General features: G+C 45.5%; 1 protein-coding gene across 1 annotated transcript in view; it reads left to right on the plus strand.

Moving 5' to 3' along the window:
- The window catches only part of negr1 (neuronal growth regulator 1), a 518,020-nt gene that overhangs the window by 406,760 nt on the left and 91,399 nt on the right, over nucleotides 1–19,861 (plus strand). Inside the window, exon 4 of the mRNA XM_080195565.1 lies at nucleotides 162–296. Coding sequence (XP_080051691.1) covers nucleotides 162–296 — 135 coding nt within the window. The remainder of the gene's footprint in view (nucleotides 1–161; nucleotides 297–19,861) is intronic.

Consider the following 19,861-nt stretch of genomic DNA (forward strand, 5'->3'; position numbering starts at 1 on the left):
TCAATTTAAAGTGTCCCTTGTCTCTCTCTGGTTAGTCAATACATTACACTAATAATTTTACATGATTCTATTAAAGTACACAAAACAAAGTATCAATTTCACATTATAAGTCATGCAGTCAAATAGATTCTGATCTTTTAACACTGTGTTATTACTTTCAGCAAAAGACTTTGACAGTGAAGGTGAATACCTTGAGATTACTGGCATTACTCGGGACCAAGCTGGAGACTACGAATGTCTCGCAAACAATGACGTGTCTTCTCCGGATACACGAAGAGTTCACATTACAGTCAATTGTAAGTTGCCTTTTAAAGAATGCTGTTCATTTAGAAAGTCAATTGGCATAGATGTTTGTACCGAACACAAAAAATACTAGTAAGCATCTGAAAAATAAGGAAAAGTTAACAATTTTAAAATAAAAACAAATTACTGTGCATCTGAAACCAAAAGAGAAAATGCTAGAAAATCTCAGCAGGTCTGGCAGCATGTGTAAGGAAAGAAAAGAGCTGACATTTCAAGTCCACATGACCCTGTGTCAAAGCTCTGAAAAAGGATCCTCTGGACTTAGAATGTCAGCTCTTTTCTCTCCTTACAAAGTTAGCAATTAGGTGGAACCTGGAACCAGCTCTGACAAAGGATTTCATCCATATCATTAACTAATATTTTTCTTTTGGATGTTAACTGCCCTGTTGTGTTAATTTATCAGTTTCTGTGTATTTTTCTTGGAAAAGCGTTTCCTGCTCTTAATTCAGATTTATAGCAGTTGTGTTTTGTTTTAAAGCACTACTCTGTATTTATGTTTTAATTCCTTGAACTGTAAATTTGCCTCATGGTACAAATTGTATTGGCATTGTACCATTAACATGTAAAACATCCCAAGATGCTTCACTGGATGCTGTCATAAGACATTTGATACCAAGTTACATGGAATATTAGGGCAGTTGGTCACCGAGGTAGCTTCTCAAGGCTGTCTTAATGGAGGAAAGACAGCGAGACAGGATTGAGGAGGCAATTCGAGGGCTTAGAGCCTCAGTAGCTAAAAGCATGGGCACCAGTGGTAAAACGATTAAATCGGGGATGTGGAAAAGGCCAAGATTGAAGGAATACTTTTATTTCAAATAATTATTCAAGTAATTGATGGCAGCTGCAGAAATAAAGTAGGATCAGGTAATGAAGAATTTGTAAACAAAGGTGGGAATTTTAAAATCGAGCCACTGCTTAATGGAAAATAAGTGTGAGAGAGTATTTGAACGATCGGTGAATGATACTGGACTGCAGAGTTTAGAAACTCAATGAGTTCAGTAATAGCCTTTAGGGAAAGAAATCTGCCTGCCCCTTGCCTGGTCTGGCCTGCACATGACTCCAGACCCACAGCAATCTGACCTTTGAAATAGCCTAGCAAGCCGCAGTAAAAGATTGAATAAGAATTAAGCCAGACAGCACATGGCACTCACCAAGGCATCGGACATGAGAAAAACACATTCAGCCCAGCTGTCCATGTGGGTTTGCCACAGTTCAGGAAGGTGACTCATCATCACATTCTCAATAGCTATTAAAGATGGACAATAAATACTGGCTGTGCAAGCAAAACTCCCAACCCATGTGCAAATTTTTAAAAAGATAGCGAGGAGAAACCAGAATAGTAAAGCTTTGGGTTTACAGAACCTTGGTCAGACTCCAGCTGGAGAATTGCATCTAGCTACTGTCCACCTCAGGAACATTGCATGGCCTTGGAAGAGTGACAGCACAGATTCACCATAGAAATACCATGCCTTAAAGGGTTAACTTAGAACAAAAGGCCACTCAATGGGGAAGCGCTGGCATTGTGGTATTATCACTGGACTAGTAATCCACAGACCCAGGGCAAGATCTGGAGACCTGGGTTCCAATCCCACCTTGGCAGATGCTGAAATTTGAATTCAATACAAACCTGGAATTGTTGATTATCATAAAAACCTATCTGGTTCATTAATGTCCTTTAGGGAAGGAAGTTTTCTCTGGCCTACATGTGACTCCAGATCCATGGCGATGTGGTTGACTCTCAAATGCCCTCTGAAATGGAAGACAGTTAGGGACAAGTATTAAATGCTAGTCCATGGCAGGCTTCAGCACTGGGAAACCCATGATCAGAAGATCCCGCCTGCGAGAACAGCCAGAAAACCTGCAGAGTCATAAAGTTCAAGTTAGATCACACAGGAGTGAAAGTAGGAAAGGCTTTTTCACACAAAGGAAAATGGAGACAGAAATGCAATGCCCAAAGGCTGGGACTGTTGGGTTAACTGAAATTTTCAAGCCTCAGATCAGCAAGTTTTTATTAGTTACTTTAACAAAGGATGTGAATCAGGGCAGTAAATAAAGATGAAGTACAAATCAACCATGAACTTTCTGAAGAACTGAACAGTTTGAGGAGCTGAATGGCATTCCCACGTTTAATGTTCCTGATCATCTCTTTTGTCCATATTTTCCTCCATTGTCTCCCCTCTCCCTCCCTTCCTCTCTCCATCTCCATTCCCCAGCCCTCCTTTATTCTCTTCCTTCTCTGCACACTCCTTTCCTGTCCTCTCTTTTATACGAACTTATAAAAAGGAGCAGAAATACGCCATACGGTCTCTTGAGCCCACTTCACCCATTCAGTGCTGACCTTCAGCCTGAACTACACTTTCCTTTCCTCTGCAGCCATCACCCACAGATCCCTGTCACACCCCCACCATTCCCCAAATCTCTTGATTCCCTGAGAGATCAAAATTCTGCCTGTTCCAGCCTTGGATATTCCATCGTTGAGTATTTTCCTGATTCTCCGGGATAGACCATTTCAAAGATTCACAATACACTGAATGCAGAAATTTCTGCTCACCTCAGTTTGAAATAACTAACCCTTTGTCCTGAGACTGTATCTTAGATTCCCAAGCAGAGAAATACAACATCTTGTATGTTTCAAAGACATAACCTATCTATTCTTCAAAACTTCATCTGCCTCCTTCCTCTGCTTCCTCTTGCCTATTTTCTGCTTTACTCCAATTATCACTCGGATTCCTGCCCTTGCTTGGAACCTGATGATTGGATTGGATTAAGAGACAGGAGCAGGGAGAGAGAGCGAGAGGCAGAATCAGAATGAGAGAAAGGAGCAAAGCGAGAATCAGACAGAATCAGAGAGAACGTGGAATCAGAGAGAGAGGAGGAGTGCATCAGAGAGAGGGGGAGCAAGAGAAGGGGAGTGCGCCAGAGAGAGAGGGGGAGTGCATCAGAGAGAGAGGAGGTTGTGCTAGAGAGAGAGAGGGAGAGTGTGTCAGAGGGAGAGAGGGGGAGTGTGTCAGAGAGAGAGAGGGGGGAGTGCGTCAGAGAGAGAGAGAGGGGGAGTGTTTCAGAGAGAGAGAGGGAGGGAGTGTGTCAGAGAGAGGAGGAATGCGTCAGAGAGAGAGGGGGGAGTGCGTCAGAGAGAGAGAGAGGGGGAGTGTTTCAGAGAGAGAGAGGGAGGGAGTGTGTCAGAGAGAGGAGGAATGCGTCAGAGAGAGAGGGGGTAGTGTGTCAGAGAGAGAGAAGGGGGGAGTGTTTCAGAGAGAGAGAGGGGCAGTGCGTCAGAGAGAGGAGGGAGTGCGTCAGAGAGAGGAGGGAGTGCGTCAGAGAGAGAGAGGGGGAGTGCGGCGGAGAGAGATTGGGGGGCAGTGCACTTCCACCCCTCTCTCTTTGATGCAGAGAGAGAGAGAGGGGGAGTGTGCCAAAGAAAGAGAGGGGGAATGTGTCAGAGAGAGGGAATGTGTCAGAGAAAGAGAAGGAGAGTGTGCCAGAAAGTGAGGGGGAGTGTCAGAGAGAGAGAGAGAGAGAGGGAGAGTGTGTCAGAGAGAGAGAGAAGGGGGGCAGTGTGTCAGAGAGAAGGAGTGCATCGGGGGGTGGGGGGTGAGTCAGAGAGAGCGAGAGGGGGGAGTGCGTCAGAGAGAGAGAGAGAAGTGCGTCAGAGAAAGGGAGAGGGGGAGTGCGTCAGAGAAAAAGAGGGGGAATGTGTCAGAGAGAGAGAGTGTGTCAGAGAAAGAGAGGGAGAGTGTGTCAGAGAGTGAGGGGGAATGTGCCAGAGAGAAAGGGGGAGTGTGTCAGAGGGAGAGAGAGGGAGAGTGAAAGAGAGAGGGAAAGTGTGTCACAGAGAGGGGGGGAGTGTGTCAGAGAGAGAGAGAGGGGAGTGTGTGAGAGAGAGAGGGAGAGTGTGTCAGAGAGAGAGGGGGGGGAGTGTGTGAGACAGAGAAGGGGGATTGTGTCAGAGAGAGAGAGGGGAGTGTGTCAGAGAGGGGGGGAGTGTTGTCAGAGAGAGAGAGAGGGGAGTGTGTCAGAGAGAGGGGGGGAATGTGTCAGAGAGGTGGGGGGGAGTGAGTCGGGGGGGGAGTGTTGTCAGAGAGAGAGAGAGAGGGGAGTGTGTCAGAGAGAGAGGGGGGAGTGTCAGAGAGAGAGAGTGGGGAGTGTGTCAGAGAGAGAGAGGGGGCAGTGTGTCAGAGAGAGAGGGGGGAGTGTGTCAGAGAGAGAGGGGGGAGTGTGTCAGAGAGAGAGAGAGGGGAGTGTGTCAGAGAGAGAGAGAGGGGAGTGTGTCAGAGAGAGAGAGGGGGCAGTGTGTCAGAGAGAGAGGGGGGAGTGTGTCAGAGAGAGAGGGGGGAGTGTGTCAGAGAGAGAGAGAGGGGAGTGTGTCAGAGAGAGAGAGAGAGTGTGTCAGAGAGAGAGAGAGAGGGGAGTGTGTCAGAGAGAGAGAGAGTGTGTCAGAGAGAGAGAGGGGAGTGTGTCAGGGAGAGAGAGAGAGAGGGGGGAGTGTGTCAGGAAGAGAGAGAGGGGAGTGTGTCAGAGAGAGAGAGGGGGGAGTGTGTCAGAGAGAGAGAGGGGGGGAGTGTGTCACAGAGAGAGAGGGGGGAGTGTGTCAGAGAGAGAGGGGGGAGTGTGTCAGAGAGAGAGGGGGGGGAGTGTGTCAGAGAGAGAGGGGGGGAGTGTGTCAGAGAGAGAGAGAGGGGAGTGTGTCAGAGAGAGAGAGGGGAGTGTGTCAGAGAGAGAGAGGGGGGATGTGTCAGAGAGAGAGGGGGGGAGTGTGTCAGAGAGAGAGAGTGGGGAGTGTGTCAGAGAGAGAGGGGGGAGTGTGTCAGAGTGAAAGAGAGGGGAGTGTGTCAGAGAGAGAGAGGGGGGAGTGTGTCAGAGAGAGAGAGGGGAGAGTGTCAGAGAGAGAGAGAGGGCTGTGTGTCGAGAGAGAGAGAGAGGGGAGAGTGTCAGAGAGAGAGAGAGGGCTGTGTGTCGAGAGAGAGAGAGGGGAGTGTGTCAGAGAGAGAGAGGGGGGAGTGTGTCAGAGAGAGAGAGGGGAGAGTGTCAGAGAGAGAGAGGGCTGTGTGTCGAGAGAGAGAGAGGGGAGAGTGTCAGAGAGAGAGAGAGGGCTGTGTGTCGAGAGAGAGAGAGGGGAGAGTGTCAGAGAGAGAGAGAGGGCTGTGTGTCGAGAGAGAGAGAGGGGAGTGTGTCAGAGAGAGAGAGGGGGGAGTGTGTCAGAGAGAGAGAGAGGGGAGAGTGTCAGAGAGAGAGGGCTGTGTGTCGAGAGAGAGAGAGGGGAGAGTGTCAGAGAGAGAGAGGGGAGAGTGTCAGAGAGAGAGAGAGGGGAGAGTGTCAGAGAGAGAGAGAGGGCTGTGTGTCGAGAGAGAGAGAGGGGAGAGTGTCAGAGAGAGAGAGAGGGCTGTGTGTCGAGAGAGAGAGAGGGGAGTGTGTCAGAGAGAGAGAGGGGGGAGTGTGTCAGAGAGAGAGAGAGGGGAGAGTGTCAGAGAGAGAGGGCTGTGTGTCGAGAGAGAGAGAGGGGAGAGTGTCAGAGAGAGAGAGGGGAGAGTGTCAGAGAGAGAGAGGGGGAAGTGTGTCAGAGAGAGAGAGAGGGGAGTGTGTCAGAGAGAGAGGGGGGGAGTGTGTCAGAGAGAGAGGGGGGGAGTGTGTCAGAGAGAGAGGGGGAGTGTGTCAGAGAGAGAGTGGGGAGTGTGTCAGAGAGAGAGTGGGGAGTGTGTCAGAGAGAGAGTGGGGAGTGTGTCAGAGAGAGAGTGGGGAGTGTGTCAGAGAGAGAGTGGGGAGTGTGTCAGAGAGAGAGAGAGAGAGGGGAGTGTGTCAGAGAGAGAGGGGGGGAGTGTGTCAGAGAGAGAGTGGGGAGTGTGTCAGAGAGAGAGGGGGGAGTGTGTCAGAGAGAGAGTGGGGAGTGTGTCAGAGAGAGAGGGGGGAGTGTGTCAGAGAGAGAGTGGGGAGTGTGTCAGAGAGAGAGGGGGGGAGTGTGTCAGAGAGAGAGCGCTGTGTGTCAAGAGAAGAAGGGGGGAGTTGTGTCAGCGAGACAGTGATAATTGTATTGAGGTTCAGCCTATTAATATATTAACTGGCCTATCTGAATAGTTATCGGGTTCCCATCCACCTGCAAGAACTGATCAGGGCCAGCAAGGCACCTGGTGAGAAATGTGTTTTCTGCGCGACACCCAATTGTCCAGGTCATTATGATACTCACCCAGAGCTAACAAACTCTGTGAATTCTCCCCCAGAAACAGAGAGAGACAGTGAGCAGCGAGGCAGGAGTCGCAGTGAGCAGCGAGATAAGATTCGGAATGAGGGAGGCAGGAGTCGGGGTGAGGGAGACGGAGAATCAGAACAGGTTTGAACTTGCCATCTATAATGCACCAGGAATTTCAGAATGAGTGAAATGCAGAGTTGGATGATCACAGACCTCTATTGTTTGTACAAAGATCTCCTTGCTGGCGATTCACTACTTTGGGAACTAGTTTGTGTTTGGACCTGTTCCAAATGTATATATCCCAGGGAACATACTGCAGATTTCTACTTATTTATGCTTCAGGCCATCCTGGAGGCTGATGTGGAGAAGCTGGGTTGTTGGTACTCAGCACAACAAAGTTCTCCCCACCTTCAACATCTCCAGATCTGCCTTCAGGCAAATCAGAAATGATAATCTATACATATGGAAAATTAAAGACGAAAGTGCTACCAGAGACAAACATTTCAGTGCTATTTCTGGGCAGATTGAGCTGGTTTTAATTATTCTGCAAAATGTTTACTGTTTCCCATTTGGACAGAAGAGCAACAATTGCTGCAGATAATTCAAGTGGAGAACAGGTTTCTCAGATACAATAGTGCTGATAATGAAGGATGTCATTTAACAGTGCTGTCAAGTGGCATTTACTCACCAATCACCTGCTAAGCAATGCCCTGTTGGTGTTGCGCCAAGGCCACTCAGCTCTTGACTTCATTACAGCCTTGGTCCACATGTGCCAGGCAATGACCATCTCCAACAAGGGACAATCTAACCATCTCTCCTTGTTGTCCAATGGTATTAATGTTGCTGAATCCCCCATTATAACATCTTGGGGGTTACCATTGGTGAAAAACTGAACTAGACCAGCCATATAAACATTGTGGCTACAAGGGCAAGTCAGAGGCTAGGAAGTCTGTAGCAAGTGATTAATTTTGGTAGGACAAACTTGAATGTGGATTACAGGGTCAAAGGCAGGGTTCTAAAGAATGTGGAGTAACAGACAGATCTTGGGGTTCAAATCCACAGATCTCTGAAGGTTGCCACTCAAGTGGATAGAGCCGTGAAGAAGGCTTATAGTATGTTAGCGTTTATCAACAGGTGGCTTGAGTTTAAGAACCGTGGGGTTATGCTGCAACTACACTGGACCTTGGTGAGACCACATTTGGAATATTGTATTCAATTCTGGTCACCTCACTATAAGAAGGATGTGGAAGCATTGGAGAGAGTGCAGAGGAGATTTACCAGGATGCTGCCTGGTTTGGAGGGTAGGTCTTATGAGGAAAGGTTGAGGGAGCTGGGGCTTTTCTCTTTGGAGCGGAGGAGGATGAGAAGCGACTTAACCGAGGTTTATAAGATGATGAGAGGGATTGATAGAGTGGATGTGCAGAGACTATTTCATCAGTTGGATGTAGCTGTTACTAGGGGGCATAACTATAAGGTTCATGGTGGAAGATATAGGAGGGATGTCCAAGGCAGATTCTTCACTCAGAGAATGGTTGGGGTGTGGAATAGACTTCCTGCTGTGATAGTGGAGTCGGATACTTTGGGAATTTCAAGCGGTTACTGGATAGGCACATGGAGGACACCAGAATTATAGGAAGTGGGATAGCTTGATCTTGGGATTGGACGTAGCTCGGCACAACATTGAGGGCTGAAGGGCCTGTACTGTGCTGTAATGTTCTGTGTTCTAAGTAAACTCACTTACTGACTCCCCAAAGCCTGTCCACCATCTACAAGGCACAAGTCAGGAGTGTGATGGAACTCTCTCTACTTGCTTGGATAAGTGTAGCTCAAACACCAGTCAAGAACTTGACACCATCCAAGACAAAGCAGCCTACTTGATTGGTACTGCATTAATCACCTTAGCATTTACTTCTTCCAACACCAATGCAGAGTGACAGCAGTGTGTCTCATACACAAGATGCACTTTGACAACTTACCAAAGTTTATTTGACAGTATCTATGGACAAAGTAGAGCTAAAGTTTCGAGTCTAGATGATCTTTCGTCAGAGCCAATATTATCAATGAAGCTCTGACGGTGGATCTACTCTCTCCACAGATGCTGTCAGACCTGCTGAGATTTTCTAGCATTTTTCTGTTTTTGTTTTATTTGACTGTACTTTTGAAATCCGCAACCTCTTGTAGACGAATAATTCATGATGTGGAGATGCCGGCGTTGTATGGAGTAAACGAATAAGGACATGGGAACACCAGCACCTACAACTTCCCATCCATATCACACATCATTCTGCTTGGGAACTATGTTACGGTTCCTGAATCAGAGTTGCATTAAAATCCTGGAAGTTCTTTCTTAATAGCACTGTGAGCATTCCCACACTGGTTCAAGAAGACAGCCCACTTCCACCTTCTCAAGGGCAATTAGGATGGACAATGTGCGGAGTTTGGCAGTGATGTCCACAACTCATGAATGATTAAGAAGTCACCTGAACCAGTAGTTCTTTGCCTTATGAGTTTTTGAAGACATATTCAACTTTATTGCCTGATTATGCCATGCCTGTCACTTTAGCTAAAGTTTAGTACTTGACCTTAGAATTAATATATGTTTCCCATACTGTTTTGTGAGGGATGTTGCCACCAATATTAGTAATCATAATCTCTTGATCTCTGACACATCTTACTGAATCACATCCCATCACACTTTATTTCTGCCTCAGCCTGATACCACCTGTGCAGCAAAGAAATTGGGCCTGCCCCCAAAACTGACAGCAAGTCAACAAAATTGACTGTGATGGTGCAAAGCCTGATCATAATTTGGGTCCAACCTCATTTACATTAAATAGACACCTGACAACTCCAATCAGGAGCTGACACTGCGGAAATCCGGTGCTGGGAGATGCTATTGGGGCATGATGCCCAGCGCAGATCCCACGCATTAGATGCCGTTTGAATCTTCTGGTCCACTGCGCAGTAGGATGGGAGAATCGCCCCCTGGATCTTTTCCTCTTCTCTGTAAAACTAACACGAAGGTTGGCTGTCTGTAGAGCACGCACAGTCGGTTGCTCTTTAATAGAGTCATTTCACACATGTTAAAGAGCATGAAAGGAGCAGCCACCATTACAAATTTAATTTGTAGCAGTATAAAATCTAAGGACGTGAGGTGATTTTTGTTTAATAATTTAACTTTGACCATCAATCAACTGCATTTCTTGAGGGCACTTCATTAATTTAGAGACAATTGGCAACTATGATCCTTGTTGCATAATAACCTGACCAATTTTATCACTGAGGCTGAATGCATAAATGGGAATGCTCCCACCATAGTACAAACCAACAAAAAAGAACCAGGCTTGTTGTATACCAAGCTGAGTTGAAATTTTAAATCACTTGAAGTTGCTGGGTGAGTGTTGCCAGTACCTTTTTAAATGCCACTTGAACGCTAATGAGATTGAAATAATTCAGTTCTGAATACTGAGAAGAGCGATGATTCATCTGGGACTACAACCAGAACCAGGTCCATGGCACCACGGTTGGCACAGTTCCACAGGGGTCACAAAGACAGATCAATGGGGATAAATGAGTTGATAGTTAGGGGGATAATTAGCCGTTTCTGTGGATGCAAAGGTGAATCTAGGATGATGTGTTGCCTCCCTAGTGCCAGGATCAAGGATATCACTGAGGGGAGACAGAGACAGACTTGCATTTTACATGCTATGCCTCCGTGAAAGAAATTATTTATTAAACATGAAAAGTTTAACAATAATGCAGTACTCTTTCTGTCCCAATTATCCTCACAGATCTACACAGATCTTAAGGAAAACACTGATTACAAGATATATCTAATGCTACAATATTCTCAGTAAATACACAGTCCCTCAGTAAATACACAGGCTAACTATGGTCAGACCACACCTCTCTCTGAAACCAAGTGGCAGATGCCAGCTACCCAATCAAGCTTCTGTGGATTTCTCCTCAAGTGCCCCCAGACGATTATTATACTGTGAGCCAACAAATCTCAGTGCACTCCGCTTTCCCACAAGTGTTTCCAAACTCCACTCACAAGAAGACATAAGGTAAAATCTGCCTTCCCTCAACTCTTTCTAGCAAGGATCCACTCCCAGGATTTCCAATTCTTGGTTCAGTATTCCTTTGTCTTGAATAACCACAAGCTTTGAAACTTTCACAAAATCTCTCAGGGACCCAGCCACCAATTACTTCATAATTACTTCAACCTTTAGTTCACATGCTGTCCTTAAGATATCATCAATCTTTAGGTTTACTTCTTATCTCTCTGGCTCCTCATTAGCCACCTTCACCAGACCTTCACTTTTAAGCTCCAACTTCAATTTGAATGAAGAGTACCCTGTTCCAATTCCAGTTCTTCAGTTCTTTTGACTTTGAACTTCTCTTTTCATCCCCTGATTTATAGAACTAACTGCCCTTAGTTCTACTGGGACTTGCTTTCTTTTCATTACTCAATTATTCTGCTTCTGGCACAGCTCAGAGAACTGTTCTCGTTCTAGCTGCTAAGCTCCTTCTGCCTGAGTTCAGTGAAGTGAAACTAAAACACTAGCTATTTTTCCCTAGAAGTGGCCCCTGGTTGCTAAGCAGTAGTTCATTCATTCTCCAAGCTCTTGTTTACCTTTCATGTCATAAACTTTCTAAACACAATACAGACACAACTTAAAATGAAACCAAATACCCCTGTACATGCGAACACTTATGTTTAACATGAAACTGACTAGAATTATACTTCTACTTACATTGAAACACTAAATTAAACTCACTTAAATCTATAGCTTATTTCTAATATCCACAACTCCTGCCCTCTCCAAGGGTGAGGAGTTTGCACGTTCTTCCCCTATCTACGTGGGTTTCCTCCAGACAATCCCACAGATCAAAGATGTGCAGATTAGGGGAATTGGCCTTGTTAATTTGCCTCTTCATGTCCAAAGATTGTAGGTTAACTGGATTAGCCATGGCAAATGCACAAGGTTACAGGGATAGAGCAGAGGAGAGGGATAGAGCAGAGGAGAGGGATAGAGCGGAGGGGAGGGCTTGAGCGGAATGCTCTTTCAAAGAGTTGGTGCAGACTTGATGGACTGAATGGCCTCTTTCTGCACTGTAAGTATTCTATGGGAATACAAGCGTAGATCACTTAAAACTACCTCTGCTTCCTAACAGAATTTAAAGAGAAATTAATAAAGTCTAAATCAGCGTTATGTGCATAAAAGGAAATCATCAAGTTTTAAAAAGCAGGAGTCCGCTGATTCAGGAGCAAAAGAGGATTTATAGATGGAGACAGGAGGCGTAATTGAGGTATTAACTGAATCTGTCTTTACCAAGGAAGAAGATGCTACCCTGTGGTAATTTGGACACTAGAAGAGTTTACAATTAATTAGGAAGAAGAATTGCTTAAATTCTTATTTATTTGTACTTAAAGTGGAGACAGAGCCAAATGAGATGCATCTATGAACATTGAGTGAAATGAGAGTGAAATTATGCAGGCACTGGCCATAATTTTTCAGTCACTTTTAGACTCAGGGTTTGTGCAAGAGGGCTGGAGAATTTGAAGTGTTGTACTCCTGTTCAAAAAAGGGTATAAAAATCAGCCCGGCAACAACAAGCCAATCAGTTTAAATTCAGTGATGAGGAAATTATTAGGAACAATAATTTGGGGCAAAATTAATAGTCACATTTACAAACGTAGCTTAATGAAGGAAAGCCATCATCAGTTTCTTGGGATAATCATGTTTAATTAATTTTTTGAAGAATTAACAAAAAGGGTTGCTGAAGACAAATATTGTGTCCCCGGTTGTTATGGGGGGCAAGGGAGGACATTGCAAAGACTCTGACTCAAATTTCTTATTCCTCTCTGGCCACAGGGGAGGTGCCAGAGGACTGGAGAACAGCTAATGTGGTTCCGCTATTTAAGAAGGGTTGTAAGATAAGCCAGGGAATTTAAGATCAGTGAATCTCACATAAGTGGCAAGGAAACTATTGCTGGGAAAATTCTGAAGGAGAGCATCTATCTCCGTTGGAGAGTTTAGGCTTGATCAGGATAGTCAGCATGGCTTCGTCAGAAGGCAGTCATGCCTAACCAGTTTTGTTACTTTTTTTGAGGTGGTAATCAGGTGTGTAGATGAAGGTAATGAAGTCGATGTATATGGATTTCGGCAAAGCCTTGGACAAGGTCCCACATAGGAGAATTATAATGAAGGTAAATGCATATGGGATATAGAGTAATTTGACAAAGTGGATTCAAAATTGGTTTAGTTGTAGGAGACAAGGAACGATGACAGAAGGCTGTTTAGTGACTGGAAGCCAGTGTCCAGTGGCATACCACAAGGATCTATGTTGGGTCCCCTATCATTCACCATTTATTTAAACGACATAGATGATTATATGGGGGCTAGGATTAGTAAGTTTGCGGATGACACAAAGATTGGCCAGATGGTTAACAGTGAGGTTGAGTGTTATGCGCTACAAAAAGATATAGATGGGATGGTTAAATGGGCAGATAAGTGGCAGATAGAATTTAACCCTGAAAATTGTGAGGTGATACATTTTCAAAAAAGCAATTTGACAAGGAAGTATTCAGTGAATGGCATGACACTAGGAAGTTCTGTAGAATAAAGAGACCTTGACATGTTTGTCCATAGATCTCTGAAGTTGGAACAGCATGTTAGTAGGGTGCTGAAAAGGCAAATGGGACCTTGCCCTTATCATTCGAGGCATAGATTACAAAAGTAGGGAAGTCATATTGGAGTTGTATAGAACTTTGGTGACGCCACAGCTGGAGTACTGTATGCTGTTCTGGTTGCCTCATTATCGGAAGGATGTGACTGCACTGGAGGGGGTGCAGAGGATATTCACCAGGATGCTACCTAGGATGGAACATTTAAATTTTGAAGCAAGGTTCCATTGGTTTGTTTTCATTGGAGCAGAGAAGACTGAGGGGGCAACCTGATCGAGGTGTACAATATTATGAGGGACATGGATAGAGTGGATAAGGAGCAGCTGGACCCCTTATTTGAAGGGTCAGTAATGAGGGGACAAAATTTCAAGGTAAGGGGCAGGAGAATTGGGGGGCAGAAGGGGTGGCAGGTGATAGGGGAGGTGTGATGAAAAAGCTTTTCACCCAGAGGGTGGTGATGGTCTGGAATGCGCTGCCTGGGAGGGTGGTAGAGGTAAATTGCCTCAGATCCTTTAAAAAGTACCTGGATGAGCATTTGACACATCATCCATTGACTCTGTCTGCACTTCCCACTGCCTGAGCAAAGCAGCCAGCATAATTAAGGACCCCGCGCACCCCGGACATTCTCTCTTCCACCTTCTTCCATCAGGAAAAAGATACAAAAGTCTGACTCAATAACAGCTTCTCCTCTGCGGCTGTCAGACTTTTGAATGGGCCTACCTTGCATTAAGTTGATCTTTCTCTACACCCTAGCTATGACTGTAACACTACATTCTGCACTCTCCCTTTTCCTTCTCTATGAACGGTATGCTTTGTGCAGCACGCAAGAAACAATACTTTTCACCAGATACTAATACACGTGACAATAATAAATCAAATCAAATAATGTACATGGGCCAAGTACTGGTGAGTAGGATTAGGTGGGAGGACAGGTGTTTCTCACGTATTGGCGCAGATTTGATGGACCGACGTGCTACTTCTGTAGTGTTTGCTTTTATAATTCTAGACATTGCAAAAGATTGTTTGGGCTGCTGCCCCACATCTTGCCCATATACCAAAACCCCCATTCCCCAGCCTCCCCGAGACCCTCCCGAAATTTCCTTTCCCCCAACAACATATATTGCTGACAGCCAGGTGGATCCCAAGTGCCTGAACTTACACTTCCAGAGCCAATAAAGCTTCATGTAGACTCCTGTTAAAATAGGCAGCGGTATTTAAATGAGGACCTGCTGTTATCATAGGCCAGGCCTCCGCCACACATTCTGCTCGACCAGCCAAGACATGACTAATGATGGCCAATTAAGGTGACAAATTTGGCTATGTCACTTTTAGAGGTATCATTCAACTAAAAAGACATATTCCAGAAACTGTAATTGGCAGATTTTAATTAGTTTAACAAACACCGTAATGTCCCAATCCCCCATTTTTCATTTTCCAGTGTTTAAATTACCGAGGAGTAGACAACACTCTCTTTCAAGGCCTTAGTAAGGTTATCTGTCCAGAGACCGTGACATCATTCTTCTTCTTGCATTTTGACAGGCTCCTAGTTTGATCTGTTCCCAGGGTTTAATTAGCTACAGCTGGCTATGTCACAAACTGTGTCAACCGAATATATTTTACAAGGGCTAATCTCACGCAGAATCAGTCATCACTGTGAACAATTCCCGTTAGCTTTACCATTCCCCTTCATAGGCATGAAAACTTAATCTTGGTCACTTTGAAATCTCTTTATCAAGGAGCATGTGTAATTTCCTTTATTTTTTTTTCCATAACTTATACTCTTGATACTGGAATCATCTTCAAAACTATTCTCCATAGCTTCCCAGCCAACATAATCTGAAGTTTCATTCTACATTCATTCGCATGAGTGTTTTGGCTCCCATTTTAGGCCAACAATAGTACTCACCTTCCAGCCATTTCTGAGTTTGACTAACTTTCCTCCTCATTTTCCTTTCCATCCAGTTATGCTTCCTCCCTGATCTCCTGCTCCCCCTTTTTTAGCACCTTACTTCTCTTGATTGCCTCTCTCCTCCTTCCTCCCATCATCCTGAGAAAGCCCACACCCTCATTGCACATCCCGTCATGCTCATTGAGCAGCGTAAAATCATCTGCAAAAATCACCACCCTGATCCTGCCTGATTCTTGCCATGTGCCATATTCATGCAATTCATGGAATTTGGGGTCCTCTATGTCATCAGGAACCTACCACATTTTCATCTCTAAAATTACAAAACTGCCCTTTGCCCAATTGGTTTCTGAGGCTGAGTGCACGTGCTATATTAAGTGCTCTCAGGTGCAAGCACTCAGTTGACAATGATATATGCGCAGTCGTGCTTTTTAGATTTCTGGGATAATCAAGCTTGGTGTTGCATTTCTGAATTTCCTTTCCTTACTCACCTGAAAAGGCCCTCATGGTCTTATCATGGGTATCATTCTTGCTTCATTGTTTTGGATAGAGGAGATGGAGCAGTAGCAGCAACTTAACAACCAAGAGAAGCGGAAGGTTTGCCGTACGCTGCAGGTGAGGGAATTTGCTTAGAGAAGACCTTACTCAGCCTATAGAAGCTATAGGTCAAGAGTGAGTTTACCAGATATATGCTGAGAGGCTGTGCAGGAGAAGAAGGCTGTTGCTGTTCTCTGCACCCCAAAACCTGCTGTCAATGGTGATACTTAAGAGCAGTTGTCAAAGTCACCAATGCCCTTAACTTTTATAACTGAGGCTCCTTCCAGGGTCCTATAAGGGACTTTGCACAGTTCATCAGTGCTTTATTTCCAAGGTCAACTCGCCTATCACTTTCCTTGTAGACCCCAAAAGAGTTTCTGGACTGCACTCTTGTTACCATAAATCAAGAATCCGTAGAATCCCTACAGAGCAGGAGGAAGTCATTTGGCCCATCAAGTCTGCACCAACAACAGTCCCACCCAGGCTATCCCCATTACCCCATATATTTACCCTTCTAAGCTCCCTGACACTAAGGGGCAATTGAGCATGGCTAATCAACCTAACCCACACATCTTTGGAATGTGGGAGGAAACCAGATCACCCAGAGGAAATCCATGCAGACACAGGGAGAATGTGCAAACTCCACACAGACAGTGACCCAAGCCGGGAATCGAACCCAGATCCCTGGTGTTGTGAGACAGTAGTGCTAACCATTGTGCCACTGCCAACTTTTATCAACATTCCATAAGTGACTTGCTGATCTGTACTCTTTGGAGAACAATTTTGCAAATATGTGCCAACTTTTGATGCCCTCATCTTGCAAAACTTAACCATTTCTTCATTACATCACGTTTTCAAGAACATTAAGAGGCTGCTCTTAACCCACAGATTCCACCCAGGGCTGGTGACATTTTTTAGCAACCTTGCCATGCTGAAGAACCACAGGCTCAGGGCCAACAGCAGCCACACTGACCACACTTTAGCACTCCTAAAGCGGGTTTGGGTGCCTGAATAGGCCTGGGAACTCATGCTGTAAACAAAATCTGTTTCACCATTTGGAGGACACAGAACAATTGCAGTTTGTGACCTGTCCCTTTAAGAGGTGCAATCTCGCTTCAACATGTCTTCTGGAAGCACAACAGAAATCCAGTCCGGAAGGTGACCTGCATCATGTTCTTTATGCAATCAAGTGGGGAGTTTGCCAATCAAATGTAAATAAGGTCCAGGATTTAAATAAACTTGTCACTTCCCCCTCTATTCTTCTGACATCTCTTTAAGCATCTCACCCCGTTCAATTTTGTAATTGTTGTGATGCCCATTGGCCAACAACTTTAATATCATGGCGATTTATTTCTTTTTACAATGGAAAGAAAACTGCTGGACAAAATTTCACTTCTTAAAACTTTTACTGTAAACAATCAAATTAAAATCAAACACTAATTAACAGGTTAAGGATATTTCCAGTAAAATGATCATTTTAAATATGGTACAAGGTAATGATTAAGACTTGAGCGTGAAGGGCATAATTTCTATGCTTCTATGATTCTAAACCATTTCATAATTTACTGACGGTACAAAACTTGGAAGTATTGTGAACTGTGAGGAGGGTAATGAACATCAGAGGCCTTTGACAGGCTGTTGAAATGGGCGGACAAGTGTCAGATGAAACTTAATGTTGAAAAGTGTGAAGTGATTCATTTTGGTAGAAAGAATGCAAAGGAACAACATTACATTGCAATTGAGGCCTGGGCGAACAGGTAGGCAAACTGTCCATTGGGATTAACATGCCCTCTCATCCTCATACCCTTTGGCAGGGAAGTATTATGCCCTCAGAAAATACTGGATAAACTCAGCAGGTCTGGCACATTCTATGAAGAGAAACAGAGTTAGTGGGGGTGGAGGAAATGCATGTCATCTGATTTGCAGGATTCCCACAAGCGTTTACTAGGATGCTAACAGGACTTGATGGATTGAGTTATAAGGCGAGTCTGGATAGAGTGGGACTTTTTTCTCTGGAGCATACGAAGCTGAGGGGTAATCTTATAGAGGTCTATAAAATAATGAGGGGCACAGATCAGCTAGATAGTCAATATCTTTTCCCAAAGGTAGGGACTAGAGGGCATAGGTTTAAGGTGAAAGGGGAGAGATACAAAAGTGTCCAGAGGGGCACTTTTTCACACAGAGGTTGATGAGTGTTTGGAACAAGCTGCCAGAGGTAGTATTAGAGGCGGGTACAATTTTGTCTTTTAAAAAGCATTTAGATAGTTATATGGGTATGATGGGTATAGAGGGATATGAGCCAAATGCGGGTAATTGGGATTAGTTTAGGGGTTTAAAAAAAAGGGGGCATGGATAAGTTGGGCCGAAGGGCCTGTTTCCATGCTGTAAACCACTATGACTATGAGTGAACCTCCAAGGCAAGGATTTCTGACGGCATCTGCATGGCGTCATAAGTCAGCTGGGAGGTGGGGCTAATATGTAAATTCTAATTAAAATGTAATTAGCGGGCCCAGGATCGAATTTGCCAGGCCCGCGAGCACCTCCCACCCCACCCCTGATATAATTTTAAATCGACAGTGTTCAGACTAGCTCCCCATTTTTTTTACACAGAAAGCAGTGGGTGCCTGGAACACGTTGCCAGGAGAGATAGTGGAAGCGGATACAGTAGTAACTTTTAAGGGGCACCTTGACAAAGACATGAATAGGTTGGGAATAGAGGGACATGATCCCCGGAAGGGTAGGGGTTTTAGTTAAGTCGGGCAGCATGATTGGTGCAGGCTTGGAGGGCCAAAAGGCCTGTCCTGTGCTGTAATTTTCTTTGAACTAGTGGGACACCCCCACTGGAGTAAAGAGGAGGCAATTGGGGCCTCTCCAGTGGCTCAGGTGGTGAGGGAGTGGTGAACCCTTGGCATAGGAACCCTGGCAGTGCCAGCCTGTGCCCCCAACACTGCCCAAGGGTCAAAGTGCTGATGGCCAGGAGCCATCTTGACACTGCCCATCAGGCAATGGGCAGTGCCAAGAAGGTGGGGCCTCGGGGCAGGGCTAATTGGGGGTGGGGTCAAGGGGTGGGATCAGTTGGGGCAGAGCCTTGGGGTGATCCATGGGGGTGGAGGGTCCCGTTATCAGTCTGTATGGGGATCGGTCAGGGCTGGAGGGAGGCTAGCGATCAGAGCAGCCGAAGCGGGGATGGAGGTGGTCAGCTGAGGAGTCTGCGGGGGTGGGAGGAAGGAGGTCATCATTGCTGTGCGGGGTGGTGGGGGGTGTGGGGGGTTGGAGATCAGAGCGCTCCAAGACGGTAGGGGGGAGTTGGAGCTGGCCTGGGTGTGGTCATGGGGGCCACAATTGAGATGTTGGGGGGTGGTGGAGGGGCAACACTGCGAGGGTCCCAGGCCAGCCAGCAATCAAGCTGACCAACAAGTTGCAGGCTGACAGATCGGGGCCACTGCACATGTGCTGATTTCCAGAACTGTCAGACTCCAGTGTGAATAGGCACCACCCCACTGTCCCCCCAAGCTTGTAATGATATTCCTGATTGTGACTTCTGCATCACACAGAGTATGGGAGATTCTTGTCTGAACTGAAAAAACAGCATGATTTACACCAGTTTTTCTGCGAATTCGACACTTAGAATTTTTGGGGGAAAGTTGTAGCCAATGTTTCTTGTCTAAATGACTCTTCGACAGAGCCAAAGTAGAGTTGAAATGTCAAGAATGTTGGAAAGTGGAGGAGGTGGGGCCGAATAGAGGAACAGGGATATGTCGAGGCAAAGGAGAGATTACAATTTGTTCCTGGACATAAGACAAAAGGGAATGTTAATGGTGCCATTAATAATGACGAAAGGTAGAATGTGTTACTAGAAGCAAAACTGAACAGCCAGGGACAGGTGGCCATGTGGGGGAGGGATAGGGTTGTATGGGGGCAGATCATGAGCTGAAAACTACACAGGCTGGGGGTTTTAAGATGGAAGGGGAAGTTATTACAGCATTATATCCTGCCCTATGATTCATTACCAGATTTTACTAGAGCATTTCATTAATACTCCTTCAGCCAAAGCTGCTTATTATTCCAGGATCATTAGATGTCATAGAATTTTACAACGCAAAAAGATGCCCTTCAGCCTGTTGTGTCTGCGCCAGCCATCCAACATCTCTCCATTCAAATCCCATTTTCCAGCACATGTAACCGTCCTTAGAGTCCCTACAGCGCAGGAGGAGGCCTTTTAGCCCATCAAGTCTGCTTTGAC

The sequence above is a fragment of the Carcharhinus amblyrhynchos genome, chromosome 9, assembly GCF_965287045.1.
Source record: "Carcharhinus amblyrhynchos chromosome 9, sCarAmb.v2.hapA, whole genome shotgun sequence".
In the NCBI taxonomy this organism is placed as follows: Eukaryota; Metazoa; Chordata; class Chondrichthyes; order Carcharhiniformes; family Carcharhinidae; genus Carcharhinus; species Carcharhinus amblyrhynchos.